Below are 20,360 nucleotides of genomic sequence, written 5' to 3'. Positions count from 1 at the left end.
TTGGGGAACCTCTCTGTCTGTCTCTGTTCTTCTTCTTCTAATCTGTTACTGGCCCTTTAAGACATGGGCCATGCTGCCTTTCTCCTGCTGGCAGTCTCTGGCAAAGAGAGATCTCAGCTGAATGGTCACCCACAGGCACAGGCCTGTCTGAGGGAAAGGTGGTCTACTGGAACACAATCTGGCCTTTGAGTGGTTTTTCTGGATTATTATACAATCTTGTAGTTGGAGTTAGTCTATCAGAGGTGAAGTACATGGAAGAGATTCTGTATGAACAGGCATTTATGCAGCTGTGCGATCAGGAGTCTGAACGGTCAGACACTGAGCTGAGGGTGTACAGCCATAGAAATGGAAACCAGTGCCCCACTTGTGTACAAAGAATCAAAATGCAGTCCATAAAAAAGAAGAAAAGAAACTGAGCTGAGGGTGCAAAGGCACTGCCTCTGGTGTGTAAGGACAGCGGGACACCCGAAGAAAGGCTGGGAAAGACTGAGAGCCTTCCAACCCTGGGCTGGCATTCCGGCCCCAGCAGCCACAGGTCATCTCACTGTGGGTCAGGGACACCAGCCCTGGGCTGGGGAGGGAAGAAATCCCAGGAAAGCTTCCTGAGCCGTAGAAACATGGGCAAAGACCACCTGGCTTCTGCCCTGCCTTCCAGACCCCTTTGTCCACAGAGAGTGGAGGCTGCTGGCCACAAAGGATGTGGCAGTAGGTTTTCTAGCACTGTTACTTTGTGACCTGGGGCCAGGAATGGTCTCCCCCTTTAAGACCTGTCAGGGCAGCCCTTTTGGCCAGGGGATGTCCATCACTGGGGCAGAGCAGTCCTTGCCATGACAGTATCCCATCTAACTAAATGGCTGGGGAGCCGGGCAGGATGAACAACTGCACCCAGGAAAGAAAAACCAGAAATAAAGCCAGCCCATGCTTTATGGGAAGACTCTGCAAAGGGATCTTCAGGGAAGCTGAAAGAGAAGGATGGAAGGGTCCTCCTCCATTGAATATCAACATGCCTAGTGTAAGAAGAAGGTCAAAGGAGCCTCTTTAGGCTTTTTGTCAATTGTACCTCTGGGTACAGATGGGGACTCACTTGAAGTCGGTGGCATTGTGGTAAGGATAAGAGACGCAGTTCAGGCTCAAAAATACCCTGTGCTCCAACCCACCTTGGAGAAAAAAGATTAAGGCACAGTGTTTGTGTATGCCAGATTGCCCCACCCTCTCCTGGGATGAAATTTGTTGTGTAAATTACATACACAGATAGCATTCATAAGGATTGTCTCAGAATATGAATTTTCAAAAGGGCCTGAAACTAGAAAAGAGATACAAGAAAGTTATAGGCATGGAATTGTGTTTTAGTACAGAAAACTGAAGGTAAAAGAAATGTTTCTGGATGAGAAAGCATTTTTTTCTGGTCAAGTAATATTCTTATGTTAAAGTCCAAGATGAAAGACAGGACAAAACTGTTAGTATAAAAAAGTTGTAGAACATCTACAACAAGTAAGTAGCAGAAGGTTTGAGGAAGGTAAACCTCAAAAAGTTTGTGTATGTGATTGAATTGACTATAATTAGCACACTCAAAGTTGTTCAGATTTTAAGGGACTGACATAAAGCGATGTCTGAAACACTGATGTGCTCTGATCTGTCCAGATACTTTTCTTATATCTGTTAGATTTTATTTCTCAGGGAAACTAAGTCTTAAGGGATTAGGGTGTGTACCTGCTTTAATGTCTTTTAAATGATTACTTCATAAGTGGCTAAATAAACAAGTTATTTTAGGTTGTAACAATATTGTTGACACCCTAAATATATGTGAAGAGACATATGTATACATCTGTGAACTGTTTGTGTGAGCCTTGTCTAAGTGTTATGTGAAAGTTTATAAAATGAAAGTTTATGTAAATTGACCAGCAAGATAACCAGTAGGTGCTCTCTTTTATACATTGTATGTGACATAGAAGACACTACCCTTTGAAGACCTGTCTTATATCTGTTTGCTTTGACTAAGTCTATTTCTGACCATTAACACTGTTTCCAAAATGTACAAGAAATTTAAGGCTAGCCTTGGATTTTTTGCTAGTACTGCTAACCCATGCAGACCTGTGTTTATTGTTACCATATACGATGGATTCTAATTTAAACTTTAAAAAAGTTAAACTAAGTTAATATAAGGACTTCTGTGCAATTGTGATGCTAACCATTACTGGCTTCTTTGTGTATTAGATGCACTTGGATTCTTCAAGTATACAAATCTTTTTAAAATGTAAAGCTTGTGAGAACACTTTACCATGTTGTTCTCCAAACTAAAAGAGTCTGTTACAAAAGTCTCCTTCAGATTTAAATAGAAATCCCATACTTGGTTTGCATTCATTTATGTCATTTAATATATATATACACACACATACATATATATATATATATATATATATATAATTTTGTGCTACTCTTTACACTGGAATGGAAATTTAAATGTGTTTTTGGAAGGTAATAAGGAGAGCCTGATCTGTTTAAAGGCTGACACTGTAAAACATGGAAACATTTTGTCACTTTTTCCACAAAAGGAAAGTTAAAAGCTCTCTTCCCCTTTGTTTGACTCCTGTTTCAGATGTGATGTTGTGTTGTGTTCTTTGTCCACAGCCCCGCCTTCCTTGAGATGAGGCTCTGCCTCTCTCTTTAGTCCATGTTCTGGTGGCTCCAAAATAAGCTGGACTTGAGCTCATTTAAAGTTGTGTTCAAAATGTAGATTTTTGTTGTAAACATTACTGTGATCTCAAAATAAACAGGGGATACAATAAATAAGTAAAGGTTAAAGATCATAACACCCATGTTTCTTGGTTTATAGCTATTATACAAACTGAATATTCTCTATTAATTTTATTTTGTATTTTCTTGTAAATGTTTTAAAAATATTTAAAAAAAATTTTTGGATGTTGATGAACCTTTATTTTATTCATTTATTTTTATGTGGTGCTGAGAATCAAACTCAGTGCCTCCCACATGCTAGGCAAGAGCTCTACCCCTGAGCCACAACCCCAGCCTCTCTTGTAAATTTTACTACTGTTTCTTGTTCGTGTTTTTCAGAGGTACTGCTTCTAATAAATCAACCTGAGTTAATTTGAGGTAATAAGCCATCACCTACAGGACAGACAGGATACAAAGCTGGCTTCTAGTAGCAATACTGACCCCAGCTATATGGAAGAGGTGACTATGAAATTATAGATATGGAAGTTAAAACCCATTACTCCCACTTCAAGACTGGCAAAACTGACCTGATGGATGTTTAAAACCAAAAAATGGGGAACCACAGTCAAAGAAATAAAAGAACCAAGGAAAAAGTAGTCAATATTTTGGCCCCTGTCCTCTAAGATCAGCCAGGACCCTGAAAACAATGGGACCCCTCTCTACAAATTCAGTGAGTCACCCCTTCTGCTGATCAGGGGGATCAAGAGGACCCTAGAGAACAGGAAGCCAGCCAGTGCACATTCTGCAAAGAGGAGGGTCCTTGGAGAGGAAAATGCCCACATGCTTCCAGGAGAAGTCACATATGGCCAGCAAGACCCTGACCCCTCCTGGCAGATAACACCACTGGTAGAGGAAGACTAAAGGAGCCAAGAGGCTTCTCACAAGTTCCCGAGAGTGATCTCTGCGGAATCTCAGCTGACTCTTAGTAAGTAGAAGATAGGGAGAGGGTCGATTTTGATCAATGTGGTCTTAAGCACCTGGCAGGAGAGTATAACTGAAGCACAGTCCTACATAGACATTTAGGAAAGACAATGGCTCTTTCAGTGTGACTTGAGATGTACACTGGTTTCAGTCCTACCAAAAGTAAATAAAACTGGAGGCTATAAAGAAAGGGTTCTTACATGGGAGTGCCTAATAACAACGATCACAAAGGACTCTAGAGTCACAAGTTTGTCCTGAGTCAATTTTAGCCAGGCAGGTCTCACAGACCTACAAATCTTCCTAACCTCCTACATAGATAAACTCCATCTGTTCTTCACTGACATGATTGTGAATTACTGTCTTTGTGGTTATCAGAGACTGGCTGAAATATTAACTGCTTTTGTGCTCATCATTTACAAAAAACGTAATGTTTTGCTGTCTTGTTAATTGTTGTGTTAACAAGATCCCTGCCCTATGTATGCCTTGTCCACTTACCCACCAACTGCCACCATGGACCTCTGTACTGCCCTGATGCTGAGTGCCCTGACTGTCCCTGCCCCACCTGACAGAGAACAAGGACTGTGGGTTACGCCCCCACATACACTTGTCCCTCCTTCAGCAAGAATCAGCTTAGAGATGTTGCCATCCATTTCCCATAGAAATGGAATTTAGGAATTGATAGTGAGACGGTGTAACAGTGGTCCACTTTATGGTTTGAATACAGTCCTTGCTGCTGTGCCACTGTGACTTCTTTTTAAAAGGACAAGTTTCTTTCTCTTGCTCTCTCCCTGCTCCTCCCTATTCTCTTCACCTCTCTAATCTCAGTGGAAACAGGATTACCTTTCTTCCTCATCCTAGGGCAAAGTTATCCATCCTTGAACACACACCCACCACAGGAATGAAGTAATTCAGTCTTTGGGATGGCACCAGAATATTACATAAGCGATTGTCTCCCAAATTAATCAGTGATTTATAACTCCAACTGAGAACACGTGAAATGTAGCCTTTGAATTGCCCCTTTAAAAGTGCCCTATTCCCCCATAGGCAGAATCACAGCCCCTGAGACAGGACTCGCCTGTATTTCTCCTTTGCTGACAAAGTAATACAACTCTTCTTTTCCTTTTTATCAAAGCTTTGTCCTCATTGTTGAATCGACATTGGTGACAAGGACTGAGTTTTCATTAACATGCCTACAATGAGAGATCCAGAATGGCGAACTAGAGGGAGTCTGCATTCCTTGTTGCTCTGTAAATCTGGTTTCAAGCAGAGGAAATCTGTTTCTCTGTGAGGCAGTCTTTGTTGTTTATCAATTCCCTGCTGTTTACTCCATTTGTCCACTGGGATCACCTGCAGTCCGCCAGCATATGGACTCATTTTTGAGTACAGATTGCTCACTGACTGATGCCTATTATCCGCCATTTGCCTGTTTGCCTGCCTCTTGTCTACCCATTGCCTGCCTTTCACCTACTTATCACCCACAACCTGAGGTCCACCCGCTCATTGTGCACTGGTAACCTGCAACCGATCACAGACTGCCAGTGGATTGCCAGCTGCCTGCTGTTTCCTGGAAGTCCGCTGTCACAATACCAGCAGGTTTGGTTGCACATGGCTGCTGCCATTTTGAGACAACAGCCAGGACCTGCAGGACCCCCAGACAGAGTGACTGAGCCCAGTCTCTAGAACCCCTCAACCAGACTGACCACACCCTGCCTCCAGGATGCCTGGTCAACCACGCTCATACCCTGAGCTGCAGCTCCCCATTTGCCAACACATTTGGAAGCCAGAGCAGCCATCTTGGATTATCCTGGAAGCAGTAACTCTCATCTTTAGGTGGGGCAAATCCCATTCTGAGATGCCTGCTGGAGACTGGAAGCTCATTATCAGGTACCTCTCATGCATCAGGCTACTGAAGACTGGGAGGTTTGAATACTATGTGATTGTTATAGAGTAGTTTTTTTTCCTCCTTTTTGAAATTTTTTTAGGCTTTTATTTCTTTATTTTTCTTGCTCTATTTTCTTTTTGTTTACCTGTTCCTCAGGGTCTCTTCCTCCCTTTTCTCATGCTATCAACAAACTTCTTTTTATTACACTTTCACTCTTTGTACGATCTAGAGCTTCTATATACTCTTTTCTTATTCCATTAACAGCTACATCCTACACCCCTCCCCATCCTCTTTGTCCTTCATTAGAAACTGCCGACCTTATTGCAAATCTATTTGTTATACTGTAGCTAATAATTGAATTTATCCTCTCTGTTTATTATGACAATATTGTTAACATCTTCATAGGGGCTATTTGGTTTAGGGCTACATATTGTCTGTACTGGGTGCTGCTAATATTGATCTCCCCCTTAAAGAAGAGGTTTTGGAAACCCGTAGGGTCACTATAAGCCTATAGGGGGGAAACTGCAATACCTCAGATCTGCACTGCTAGAGGAGAAGATACGTGAACAACATGAAAAAATAAGGGAAGAAAATGTTCCAAACAAACCTAGATTCTATATTAATAGAATCCAGTGACAGCACAGTAGAAGAAATGTCAGGAGTTCAGAATATACATAATTAAAATGATTTGTGAAGTTAAGGATGAGATAAGAGAGCAAATTCAGGCAATGGATGATCACTCTAGTAAGCAGTTGAAAGAGCAACTGCAGGAAGCAAAAAATAATTTCAACAAAGAGATAGAGATTCTCAAAACAAACAAACAAACAAACAGAAGTCCTTGAAATGATGAAAACAATAAACCAAACAAAAAATTCAATGGAAAGCATCACCAACAGAATAGATTACTTGGAAGACAGAACATCAGACAATGAAGACAAAATATTTAATCATGAAAATAGAGTTTGCCAAACAGAGAAGATGGTAAGAAATCATGAACAAAACTCCAAGAACTATGGGACATCATGAAATGTTCAAATTTAAGAATTATCGGGATCAAGGAAGGCACAGAGATACAAATCAAAGGAATGAACAAACTATTCAATGAAATAATAGCAGAAAATTTCCCAAACCTGAAGAATGAAATAGAAAATCAAATACAAGAGGCTTACAGAACACCAAATGCACAAAATTACAACAGATCCACACCAAGGCACATTATAATGAGAATGCCCAACATACAAAATAAAGATAGGATTTTGAAGGCTGGGAGAGAAAAGCATCAGATTACATAAAGGGGGAAACCAATACGGATATCAGCAGTTTTCTCAGCCCAGACTCTAAAAGCTAGAAGGGCCTGGAACAACATATTTCAAGCTCTGAAAGAACATGGTTGCCAACCAAGAATCCTATACGTGGCAAAACTAATCTTCAGATTTGAAGATGAAATAAAATTCTTCCATGATAAACAAAAGTTAAAAGAATTTACATATAGAAAGCCTGCACTACAGAACATTCTCAGCAAAATATTTCATGAGGAGGAAATGAAAAATAACAATGTAGATCAGCAAAGGGAGGAACTACCTTAAAGGAAAAACCAATCAAAGGGAAACCAAGTCAAGTGAAAAACCAAAAATAAGCCCAAATGAGTGAGAATACAAATCATATCTCAATAACATGTCTATGATGTATTTGGCTTTTTTTCTTAACATTTTGTTTGTGAGATTTATTCATGATGTGTACAGAAATAGTTCTTTCATTTTTCACTCTAGATGGTTTCAATTTGTGAATATATCTCAGAATGGATGTTTTCTATTCTTGCTGTCTTGGTGCTATGATATTCAAGTCCATTTTTGGGTATGGAGGGTAAGCATGCATTAATTCTTTAGGGAGTATATTCAAGAGTGAAGTATCTGGTTTGGGAACAAGTATGTGTTTACATTTAGTAGACACTATCAAGCTGTTTTAACTTAACTGACACCACTTGTGTATGCACTTGATATTTTCAGTCGTTGATATATTTTTTCTATCTAGTGGGAATGTTGTGGATTGTTACACAGGATACTATTTGTGCATTTACTTTTGACCAGGCGAATTGCAAACCAGGATCATCCCAAAGAATCCTTAAAGATTAGTTTGCTTTTCCTCATTTTACATGTGAAGAAAATAAGGCTTAAATGAGGAAATCCCTTTAAGCCATAAAGAAAATTAATGACTTCTGCTTCTGGCCAGTTATATGCTAGAGGAACTCAAAGACTCATCAGATCTGGTCTCTGTCTTCCTCGTTTATTTCCCCCTCAAGAGGAGAACAATGACAGGAATAAATCCTTACTTTTTCCCCTCTGAATGGACAACTCTTGGTTCTGTATCCCAGGTTTTGACTTGGACTTAGAATCCATCACTTCAAATGGAATCCATCATCTTAACCTCCTATCCTCCCAACCTCCCAGTTTCCAGGCTTTAGTCTCAAACTCATCTGAAAGCTTTGCCTTTATTCCCCGGACACCCCAAATTATCATCAAGTTCTTTCTGCCCACTCTAGCAATGAAAAATCAATGTATCCTTTTGGGATTTATATGGATAATTATTGTAAATAGCCTCTTCCTAAACTACATGTAAGAAACTTGCTATGTCCTCTGCTTCTGGTTCTTTGTTCAGTACTTTACCTCATTATCTTATTTAATCTTCACAACAACCTTAGGAATTAGACAGTAAGAGTAATCAATAATTATACAGAGTTCTTGCCTTTTACCTTGTGCCGGATTTTTAAGTGCTTTATACACATTATCTGAGCTAATCATGAAATTAAAGTGGGATTTGAAGTGAGCATTATTGTCTTTACCTGCACCCTATTATTATCTTTCTCCCCTCCCCCCCACCCCCCAGTTAAAATAGCACACAGAGGCCATTTAACCCGTGAGAACCTAGAACCTGGAACAGCCCAGTTGACTAAACTCCATTGCTTCTGGTTCACACCCAGGACTTTCTTCCTCCCCACAAAACTACTTCTAAAAGAAGTCCTGAACAGCTCCTGTTCTGAGTGAAGATGTTCCCGTAGATGGGATTTGGGGGCCCTGGGTGAGGTTGAATGTATACAGAAGCCAGAAGGCAAGTAAGTAAAGAAGACCAGGCTGACAGAGAACCTTGGCTCTATCTACAGCGGGCAGCTGAAACTCAGCTCCCACCACGACAGTCAGGCCAGAACGCGGGCCTACTGTTGCTAGATCTGATGTTTCCAAAGAAGATAAAATCTGAGGGTTGAGCTGTATGTCAGCCATAAAGGGCTTGCCTAGCATGCGCGAGGACTTGGGTTTGATCCCTGATGCTGAAGAAAAAAAAGTGAAAATCCAGATTTTCATGTAAAATCTTCTAAATATTAAATGTTGATAATTAATTCAAGCATTTTAAAATACACTGTGGCCAAATGAAACTCATCTGTGGGCTCCATATGTTTGGTGGACTCTGGTCTAGGCGCACCCTGTCCTCTGTATGGCTATCAAAGGCCTAGGAATGAAGAGATTCACCAATCCCAGGGTGGAAGTGGAGGGGAGTTCTGGACCACTTAGAAGGCAGTAATAATATAAGTCAAAGATGGGTAAGGTTTAAAAGTAGGGAAAATCCATTGCAAGTGTCTAACAATCACTAGAAAAGTAGGGGCTGGGGTAGACTGCTTGCCTAGCACATGTGAGGTGCTGGGTTCAATCCTTAGCCCCATATAAAAATAAATAAAATAAAGATATTTTTAAAATAACTTGAAAAGTAACCTTCATGCATATATTATGCATATATCTACCTATAATGTTAAAAAAAAAAAAAACCCTGCTGGAATTTCTTTTTGGATTGTATAATATGTCTCTCTCTTTAGATCTTCTTTGATAGCCATCTTTAGCATTTCATCCCTTTCAACATACAGATTCTGCACATACTTAGGGTATATTTATACCTATTTTTTCAAGCTATTGAAAACAGTAGCTTTATAATAATAGGTATATCTAATGTATGATAAATAGCACAGATTTAAAATAAACAGTTTGATAAGCTTTGGCACATGTACACACATGAAACCATCGCCAGAATCAAGATAATGAATGCATCCACTATCCTCAAATATTCCTTTATGCTCTTCTTCCTGTTATTTCTTAACCCCTTTATCCTAAAAACCGATTGCATTTTAGAAATTTATGTATATAGAACCATACAGCGTGTACTCTTTCACTCGGCATAATTTTTCTGAGATTTATCCATTATCGTTGTGTGTATCAACAGTTCATTACTTTTTATTGCCAAGTAGTATTCCATTGTATTGATGGACAACCTTTGGCTATTATAAGTAAAACTGCTATTTATTTGTTTGGGCTTTGGTCAATACTTGATAAACTGGGTGATTTATTAATTTCAGCATGTACTGCAAATGGATTCATAATCCCATTTCTCTTTGTTTTCTTCAAGAACTATAAATAATCAAGATGGACAAACCCTTCGGTAGACTAAGACAAAGAGAAAAAAATAAAATCAGAGATGATAATGGAGATATTACAATGGAAACTATGGAGTTACAGAGGATCATTAGAGATTATTATGAACAATTACATGCTAACAAATTTGATAATCTAGAAGAAGTTAACAAATTCCTGGACACTTCACCTTACCAAAGTGGAATCATGAAGAAATAGAAAGCCTAAATAGACCAAGAACAATGAACAAGATTGAATTGGTAATAAAAAGTCTCCCAGGCTGGGTTGTATTGTACAAATCTGTGATTCCCAGTGACTTGGGAGGTTAAGGCAGGAGGATCACAAGTTGAAGCCCCACCTGGGCAGTTTAATGAGATCATGTCTCCGAATTAAAAAAAAAAAAGGAGCTGGGCACAGTGGCACACGCCTGTAATTCCAGCAGCTCAGGAGGCTGAGGCAGAAGGATTGTGAGTTCAAAGTCAGTCTCAGTAAAATAAAGGTACTAAGCAACTCAGTGAGACCCTGTCTCTAAATAAAATACAAAATAGGGCTGGGGATGTGGCTCAATGGTCTAGTGCCCCTGAGTTCAATCCCCGCTACCCCACCAAAAAAATAAATAAATAAATGAAAAGGACTGGGGATGTGGCTCAGTGGTAGAGTGTCCCTGGGTTCAATCTCCAACACGGGGGAAAGAGTCTCCTAGAACCAGACAGCTTCACCACTGAGTTCTACCAAAGATTTAAAGAAGAGTTAATACCAATTCTTCTTACATTAGTCCCAAAAATTGAAGAGGAAGGGATTCTTCCTAACACATTTTATGAGGCCAGTATTTTCCTGATACAAAAATCGGAAAAGGACACAATAAGAACAAAGAAAAGCAATGAAGAAAAGAAAACTGCAGGCCAGTTCCTTGATGAACATAGATTTAGTGTTTCCCTTAAGGAAACACTAGCAAATTAAGTTCAAAGGCATATTACATTATTCACTTTGACCATTCCAGGTGGGAATGGAGTTCATCCCAGGAATGCAAGGATGGTTCAACATGTACAGACCAAAATAAATATAATAAAACACGCAAACAGAATGAAAGGAAAAAACCATATGATCATCTCAGTAGATGCAGAAAAGGCCTTTGACAAAATCCAATACCCCTTCATGATAAAAGTGTTGTAGGTAACAAAGGAACACACCTCAACAGAACAAAGACCATTTATACTGCACCAACAGCTAACATTATACTGAGTGTGGGAAAAAGCTGAAAACTCTAGAGTCTGTATCAAGGGAAGGATGTTTACTTTCACCACTTTTATTCAATACAGTACTGGAAATCTTAGCTATAACAATGAAACAAGAAAAATAGCATCCTAATTAGAAAGGAAGAAATCATATTGTTTATGTTTGCAGATGACATGATCTTTAATATGGAAAATCCCAAAGACTCAACCAAAAACTATTAGAACTAATAAATTAATTTAGCAAAGTTGCAGGATATAAAACTAACAGACAAAAATCAGTAACATTGCTATACACCAATAGTAAATGATGAGAAACAGAAATGAAGAAAGTAAACCCATTTAAAATAGCTACAAAATTAAGCCAGGTGTGGTGGTGCACACCTGTAATCCCAGCAGTTCTGGGGGGTCAGGCAGGAGGATCACCAGTTCGAGGACAACCTGGGCAACTTAGTGAGACCCTGTCTCAAAATAAAAAATAAAAAGGGTTGCAATATTGCTCAGTGGTTAGGCACTGCTGGGTTCAATTCCAGCTACCAAAATTAAAGCTACAAAAATATCTAGTAATAAATTTAACCAAAGGCGTGAAAGGTCTTTCTAATGAAAATTATTAAACACCAATGAAAGAAATTGAAGAGGACACAAAAAATTGGAGACACCCTATAATCATGGAAACAACCCAAATGTCCATCAACTGATATATGGTTAGAGAAAATGTGTGTACACGATGGAATATTTTTCAATCATAAGAGAATGAAATCCTGTCATTTGCAGGAACATGGGTGGAACTAGAGGTCATTATGTTAAGTAAAATAATCTAGGCACAGAAAGCAAGCATCACATGATAGGCCATATGCTGGGTAATAAGTCAAACACAACGGAATTCAAAGAATTGAAATTATTTAGGGTATGTTCTCTGAACATAATAGAATAACATCCAATCATGTGGATGTTAAACAAGTCACATCTAAGTAATCCACAGACCAATGAGGAAATCTCAAGAAAAAAAAACAAAATTAAGTGAAAATAAATATCGAACATATCAAAATATGTGAGATGCAGATGAGGAAGGGAAATGTATAGCACTAAATGTTTACATTAGGAAAGAAGAAAGTTCTCAAACCAATAATCTAGGCTCCAACCAAGAAAATAGTAAAAGAAGATCAAAATACACAAAGCAATCAGAAGGAAGGAAATAAGAAAGTTAAGATCAGAAATCAATAACTTTGAACAAGAAAAACGTGATAGAAAAAAATCAATGAAACGAAGCTGGTTCTTTGAAAAGTTCAACAAAATTAATAAGAAATACTTGTGACAAAGATGAAAAGAGAAGGCACAAATTACCAGTACGAAGAATGAAAGCTGGTATATCACTTTAGACCCTTAGCCACTAAAGTGGTAATGAGGGAATAATATGGACGATTCTATGCTCACAAATTTGACAGTCTGACTGAAATAGATCAATTCCTCAAAACCCACAAACCCTACAAACTCAACCAATGTGAAACAGATAATCTGAATAGTTGTTAAAGAAGTTGAACTTAAAAAGAAGCTCCAGAGAAAGAAATCTCCAGGCACAAATAGGTTCACCAGAAAAATCTTCTAAATACTTATAAGAATTAAAACCAATCTTAGGCAGTCTGCTCCAGAAAGCAGAGGAGAGCATTTTCCAACTCATTCTATGAGGCTAATGTTACCTTGACGTTCAAACTAAGCAAACACACTACAAAAACAAGAAAGAGGTGAAGGAGAGAAGAGATAGAAAATTAGACATTATCTCTCATGAACTTGGATTTTAAAAAAACCCTCAAAAAATTAGAAAACTGAATCCAATAATGTGTAAAAAAAATTATGTTCCACAACCAAATAGGATGTTTTTATACCAGGCAGGCAAGGCTTGTTTAATATTCAAAAATAAGTTAATGTGGTCTACCATGTTAACAAGCTAATGAAGAAAATTCGTGTGATACAGGAAAAGTCTTTGGCAATATCCAACACCGAGTTTGATAAAACTCAGCAAACCAGAAGTAGAAGGAAACGGTCTCAACCTGATAAACAGCATCTAACAAAACACTGCAGCCAATATCATAGTTCACGGTGAAAGACTGAACATGTTCCTGATGGGGAACAAGGAAAGGGTGTTTATTCACTCTTACACTCATTCAATACAATAGCAGAAGTTCAAGCCAGTACATAGTGCTAAACCAATGCAAATATATATATATATATATATATATATATATATATGCATATGTGTATATATATATATATATATTTATGTATATGTTAACTGGAAAGGAATAAAATTCTTCCTGTTTTTAGATGACACGATTTTCTGCATTTGAAAATCTCATGGAATCTCCCAGAACTAGTAAGTAAATCCTGTAAGAATTATATTATATCCTGCAGAATATAAGATCAACATGAAAAAAACAAATGCATTTCTATATACTAACAATGAAAATGTGGAATCTGAAATTAAAGGACACTACCATTTCTAATTGCATCAAAGGAAATGAACTATTTTGGTACAAGTCTAGCAAAACATGTACAGGATCTATATGCAGAAATTTTTCAAAATTCTGGTGAAATAAATCCAAGAGGAGCTAAATAAATAGAAAAATAGACAATATTTATGGATTAGAAGACTCAACATACTTGCGAGAAGCTAGTCACAAAAAACAACAGGTTGATAAGAAAGACTACATTAAAATTGAAGAATTTATCATTATTAAGAACACAAAAAAGTCACAGAATGGAAGAAAATGTTTGCAAATCATATAACCAACCAAAGGATTTGAATCCAGAAGATACAGAGAATTCATACTGATCAATAATAAAAAGACAACCTATCAGACTTAAATAAATACATTGCCAAATTTACAAACCATAAGAGATTCAAGTGGTCAATAAATATATGAAATGTGCTCAACCTCTGATAATCAAAGAACTGCAAATTAAAATGATAATCCAATACCACTATACTTCTGGAATATATTGGTGCAGATGTGAAACAACCAGAATGGTTATATACTGATTATGGAAGTTTAAATTTGTACATTAATTTTTGAAACATTTGGTAGCATCTGAATCTGAGCCCAAAAACCTAGCAAATATACAATTAGAAACTTCATACTAGATCCCAAAAGAAATTGTGTATGTGTGCACCAAAAGACCAAATCCATTAGCCCAAAGTGGAAATAATTTGGATGCTCGATAGCAGAATGGGTAAATACTCAGTTTTTAAAATACAACTTGTAGCATAGGGCAATGAAAATGAACTGTAATTACATGTACCAGGATACCATTGATTAAAATAAGCCAATTACAAAGTGATACAAACTTATAATTCCATTCACACAGAATTCAAAAACAAGCAAAATAATCTGTGGTGTTAGAAGTGAAAATAGTGGTTACCTATGGGAGGTATGGAGTGGATGGGAATATTTAGAGGCTTCTGGGATGCTGGAATATTCTCTTTGAAGATTTGACCTGGGTGATAGTTATAGGGTGTGTTCATCTTGAGATCATTTAATGAGCTGTATACATTTATGATTTGTGTACTTATTAATATGTGTATTTTATTTCAATAAAATGTTTTTAAAATAGACCCATGAATCACATCAGAATGATTGCCTATAAAGAGGCAAGGAGAATGGCAAGGGGGTATTAAAAAAGAACAAGTTATTAGATTTGCGGGTGGGTGGATAAATAGGTATCTAGATAAGTAGAGGAAATGGGTCCTGTGCTACCAACAGCTCTAGGATTCTGTGCTATTATGGACACTACACACAAGTAACCCTTTAACTAAATTAAAAATTCAGTTCCTTTGTTACATTGGTGACATTTCAAGTGCTCAACAGCCTCACATGTTGGACAACACAAAATATACAATGTTTCCATCACTGCAAAAATTTCTGTCCGATAGCATAGGTGGAATTTCTGGAGGGAAGAAAGAGAAATTAGAAAAAGAAGTAGAGAGAGAAAGAGAGAGAAAGAGAATGTCTGAGAATCACCAATATTAAAGGGGTGATTCTAGGAAACAGACCAAAGTAACACAAGGTCCAAAAGAAAGTGATGTCATAGAAACTGAGGCATTAGACAGTTTTATAGAGGATGTGTGGATGTCAAATGTTCCAGAGAAGGAGCTAGAACCATATGGTAAATAACAGGTCGTTGGAGTGTTTAGCAAAACAGTTCCTAGGCAAGTGGAAGTCAGATCCTGGAATTCAGAGCATGTAGGGAGGAAGTTAGAATGAAGTTAGATCTCTCTGGCAAAACTGAATTTAGCTGGAGAGAGTAAATATTCTCCAACTGTGCCTTGGTCTATAAAGCTCAGACAAGCCAAAGGGTCCCAGGGGTCTGGAATGGTGTGCCAAGTACAGCTATTTAACCCTGATACACAGAGAGAGGCTGAAAGGCTCAGATGCACAAACGCCCTTGTTTGGGCTCAGAGCAAGGATGCCAACGGCAGAGTAAATGTAGTTTCTCTGACCATAAGGAAGTGTCCCCAGGGGTTATTTCCGGGGTCAGCAGTGGGATTCCTGAGAATAGGTATTATATGGGGTAGGGCACAGGGGTGTGTCATAACACACTTGAAAGGAAGCAGAAGAAGTCCCAGAGGATTGTCAACTATAGAGTATTTGTGAGATTTCTTCCCACCCCGCTGGGGGCTCCAGCTGCAGAAAGCACTGATAGGTTTTGAAGGGGAAGATTTCTCTCTGATATTAACCAGGGCAGACCCCAAAGTTTAGAGGGGATTAAGGGCCAGAATCATCCCCCTGAATCATCCTTATTCATCTGTCTCACATGACAAGAGGGGTAATCACATAAGGGAGTCTGACATCTTGGTTTGCAGTCACTGTTTCCTGTTCAGGAATCCCGGGGTCCTCACCTCCCAGTCCTTATTTCCCTCAGGGACCCAGTAGGCCTCAGACTCCTCAGGCACCAAGACATCCCTCCTCCCAAAGCTCCCTCTTTTCAAGGGTCCCCCACCCCTGCCTGTTTCTGGCTATCTCCTGCCTTTATCCAGCCTCTTGTTGATTCGTTTCACTCTCCTGGTTGACTTTAGATTCCAGTCAACTTTGAGCCTTTATCTTCTATTTTGAGAACCTGCCCTGGGTGGGTGTGGAGGTGGCCAGAGCCCTAGGGAGGGAAAAGCCCCCACCCACCATGGCTGCCCAGAGGTTCAGGCCTCAGTGATAAGAAAGGAGGAGTCCCGGGGGCAGCAGCTGCTGGGGTGTTGACCGAGAGGACAACTAGGCTTCGCAGCTGCTGTTTCCGGGGGAGACTCCTCAGCAAACAAGGATCCCAGAGGTCAGGAGGAGGAGCGCACAGCACACGTCGGGCAGCCCTCCAGGAAGCACTAACTCCATCTAGGAAAGTTCATGGGAGCTCTAGGCTATTCCTTCTGCTCCGTGTGTGCCATCTGGACCCCCATGTCTCATCTCAGGCAAATTCTGGAGTGCTTCAGAGGACACAGTGACCCAAAACCTGTTCAGCCAGTCCCTTCTAATGGAAAAAAAAAAAAACCCCACAGGACAAAACAAAACAAATCCCAAACTAAATAATTCCACAGGAAGTGAAACCCACACGTATGTATGGAACCAGGAATCAGAGGCTTCTGGCCTTCTTCACATACAGACTCAACTGGACTAGAGATGGAAGCATCATGTCCCCCACGGTGGGCTTAGGACAGGGCCTCAGAGCCATGCCCATCTCCAGACACTGGCCCCAGACTGGTGCCTAGAAGCAGGATGTGGGCTACTTGGGACCAACTGTCAGCCCATGGAGACTGGGGAGGAGTCAGGACCCCGGATACGGGTCCTTCGCTATTGTTCCTGGCAGGGGCAAAGAAAAGAATCTGGCCAGGGAGCCGGCAAACATAATGAATGCTGCCTCCACCTCCCTTGCTCCCGCTCCCCACTCCACCCCAGCCCTGCCCAGACCCAGGCTGGGCATCCTGCTCCCCAGCTGTCTCCCTCAGGAATGCCACCCCTCCAGGACCAAAATTTCTTGTAGGCCCCAAGGGTACAGCCACCAGCTGTTCTCACACCCTGCTCAGCACCCAGGCTCCAGACTCCACCCTGCCCAGGCCTTTAGGGCTCCCCATTCCACCTGGCCCTGAGATCAGTAGCCTCCTTCAGGAAGTTGGCATCATTTGCTTGGCAGGTGGCCCTGGGCGTGGCCTGAGGGGCTAAGAAACTCTGCTATATAACCCAGCCTGCAGGCTGACCCTATAGCTCCAGGGACCTGCAGGTAAGAAGGGCTGGGTTCCCCTACAGAACTGGAACAGCAAGTCCCCTGCTCTTGCCTCTGGCTCTAGACCTCCTTCTCCTCCTCCCTGGACCCTCTGAACATCCAAGTCTTCATTCTCGTCCCTGGTTCCTGCCTTTCCCACCTCATCCAACCACCTATTGGACAGACAGCCTTACACACACACACACACACACACACAAACACACACACACACACATCCCAGGCCCTTGGATCGAACCCACCTTCTCCATCCTCCCAACTTCTCTTCCCTCCTCAGTCTTGCTGGTGCCCAAGTACACCTTGCCCCAAGACTGGCCCCTTCTGTCCTTTCCAGGACAGTGTGGCAGGACCGGCAGGCCAACCTCCTATGACCCCCTCTGTTTCCCTACTGCAGGCATGGGTTCCCTGTGGAGCTGGTGGACGGTCTGGGCCGGAGCAGCCCTCCTGTGGGGTAAGTCAGATCAATCCCCCGTCCACGTCCTTGTTCCAATCTGGAAAACTCTGCCTGCCTGGGTTAGTATCTGTCACTTGTGTCCTCTGCACAATCTACCTCTCAATGTCCCCCCTGGCTAGTTGACATGCAAGAGAGATCTTTAAGCTCTGCAGAGAAATCTGGAATTTGCCCATTTTCTCTCTGTGTGTCTCTGTCTCTGTCTCTCCCCCTATTTAGGGACGTTGAGAAGCCCTGCTTCGCTGTATTTCTCTAGAAGACACATTGTCCTCACTCTCAAAATCCCCTTCCTCCTTTTATCCTCTTCAGATAAACTCCTAAGTCCTATTAAGACAGAAATCATACACTGGTAGCTGACTTCAGCCAGTGTGTGCCCTTGGGTACATATAACAATTTTGAATTGGTGATTTCCCAGTAAAATTCAGATTGTTTTTCTTGAAAAATGGGAACCTAGCTGGGTGTCGTGGTGCCTACTTGTAGTCCCAGCCACTCAGGAGGCTGAGGCAGGAGAATTGCAAGTTCGAGGCTAGCCTCAGCAACTTAGCAAGACCCTGTCTCAAAATAAATAAATAAATAAATAAAAAGAAATTGGACGGGGGAGGTAACTTAGTGGTGGAGGGCCCTGGGTTCAATCGCCAGTACTGAAGAATAAAAGGAAGGGAAGATTAAGTATTAAAAAGGAAAAGGTCACAATCCCTCCTAATAACCGGCTACATCTAGTAGCAACAACCTGCTTTAGGTGGTGTGCGTGTGCTCTGGTTTTCCAAAGTCACCACCTGGGCTGTTTCTTACGTTTGTGTCACTGGCCTGGCCCTGGTAGCACTTGAACCTGAGAGCCCCGTTTAAAGCAATCAGCTTTTGGAAAACAGAAGCCAGAGGGTTTATGGATGAATGTTGCATGAATAAGAAGAAAGAGAAGAGGTGGGGGTGTGATTATTTCAGACAGAGGGCAAGGGCTTGGCTGTCCGGGGAGGATTAGATAAATAGACCCACAACTGCGTTTTCTTAAGGGTGGACCCAGGAGGCCGCAGCAGACCCCAAGAATGCTGGCGGGAAGGAATTCCTCACGGCTTTCCTGCAGAATTACCAGGCCGGGTACGGCAAGGCCAATCTCCAGCTCTTCATCTCCAGTGTGTCAGAAAGCACCGCCACAGTCTCCATCCTCTGCCAGGCAGATAACACCTCGCAGACGGTCACAGTGAGGCCCGGCGAATCAGTCACAGTCAACATCAGTGCTGAGGCTGAGATGATGGGCAGCAATACCTTCCAGAGAGCTGTGGAGATCCACTCTGACCAACTCATCTCCGTGCAGGCATTAAATGCTAAGCCCAGCTCGGCGGATCTGACACTGCTACAACCTGTCAGCGCCCTGGGCACAGAGTACTTTGTGGTCACACCTACTGACATCTCCACCCGAAATGTCAAGGAGTTTGCCGTGTTGGCTGGCTCAGCCGGTGCTGAGGTCAGTGTCAACCTGAAGGGGGCAGTGACATTCAAGGGCAAATCCTACTCAGCCGGCCAAGTCCTAAAGGTGACTCTGCGCCCTTACGAAGCAGTCCAGTTACAGAGCAAAGCTGATCTCTCAGGGTCAAAGGTCACAGCCAGTAACCCCGTAGTTGTCTTCTCTGGCCACAACTGTGCCCAGAAGCACACTAAGTGCGACTTTGTGATGGAACAGCTGCTACCCACAGCGGCCTGGGGCACAAATTACGTGGTCCCCTCTCTGGCCTCCCAGTCTAAATATGATCTGGTCTATGTTGTGGCCAGCCGGACCACAAAGCTCACCTACAACGAGGGCGGTAAAACTGGCTCCCGTGTGCTCCAGATGGGTGACGTGGCTGAGTTTCAGATCAAGCCGACCCAGCCGCTCGCCCTGTCTGCAGATGTGGGCATCCAGGTCGTGCTGTTTGGCACAGGTGCCGTAAGGAATGATGTGACCTATGACCCCTATCTGATCCTGATCCCAGATGTGGCAGCCTACTGCCCTTCCTATGTGATCAAGAGTATACCAGACTCTGAGGGCTTGGCCCTGGTGGTGGTCCAGACAAATGACACCGGCGGGCTGACCATGGATGGGCACACGCTGGGAGCCGATCTCAAATGGCTGGCTGTGCCAGACAGTCCCTTCTCATATGCTGAAGTGGACCTCAACACTTCTCAATCGATCCACACGGCTGAGGCTACAACCAATTTTGGACTGCTCACCTTCGGGCTAGCCCAGGCCGTGGGCTATGGGACGGCGGCTACCTGTGGCCGGAGTAAGTGATGGGCACCTGCCCATCTGGCCACCCTTTCCTAGTTACCTGTTCCTCTGTGGCTCCCTGGCTTAGCTGAGCTGTCCACCTCTCATCTCCATCTTCCCTGACACCTTTCCTTAAGTTTTTCCAGTCCCCCCTCCCCACCTACACATACACCCAGGAACAATATTCTAG

General features: G+C 41.5%; 1 protein-coding gene across 1 annotated transcript in view; it reads left to right on the top strand.

Moving 5' to 3' along the window:
• Positions 1-17,873: 17,873 nt before the first annotated feature.
• The window catches only part of Fcgbp (Fc gamma binding protein), a 37,416-nt gene continuing 34,929 nt past the window's right edge, over positions 17,874-20,360 (top strand). Inside the window, exon 1 of the mRNA XM_047529794.1 lies at positions 17,874-17,928. Coding sequence (XP_047385750.1) covers positions 17,874-17,928 — 55 coding nt within the window. The remainder of the gene's footprint in view (positions 17,929-20,360) is intronic.

The sequence above is a fragment of the Sciurus carolinensis genome, chromosome 16, assembly GCF_902686445.1.
Source record: "Sciurus carolinensis chromosome 16, mSciCar1.2, whole genome shotgun sequence".
Lineage (NCBI taxonomy): Eukaryota > Metazoa > Chordata > Mammalia > Rodentia > Sciuridae > Sciurus > Sciurus carolinensis.
The sequence above is the reverse complement of the archived record's forward strand: the minus strand, read 5'-3'. Positions and strand labels throughout refer to the sequence as shown.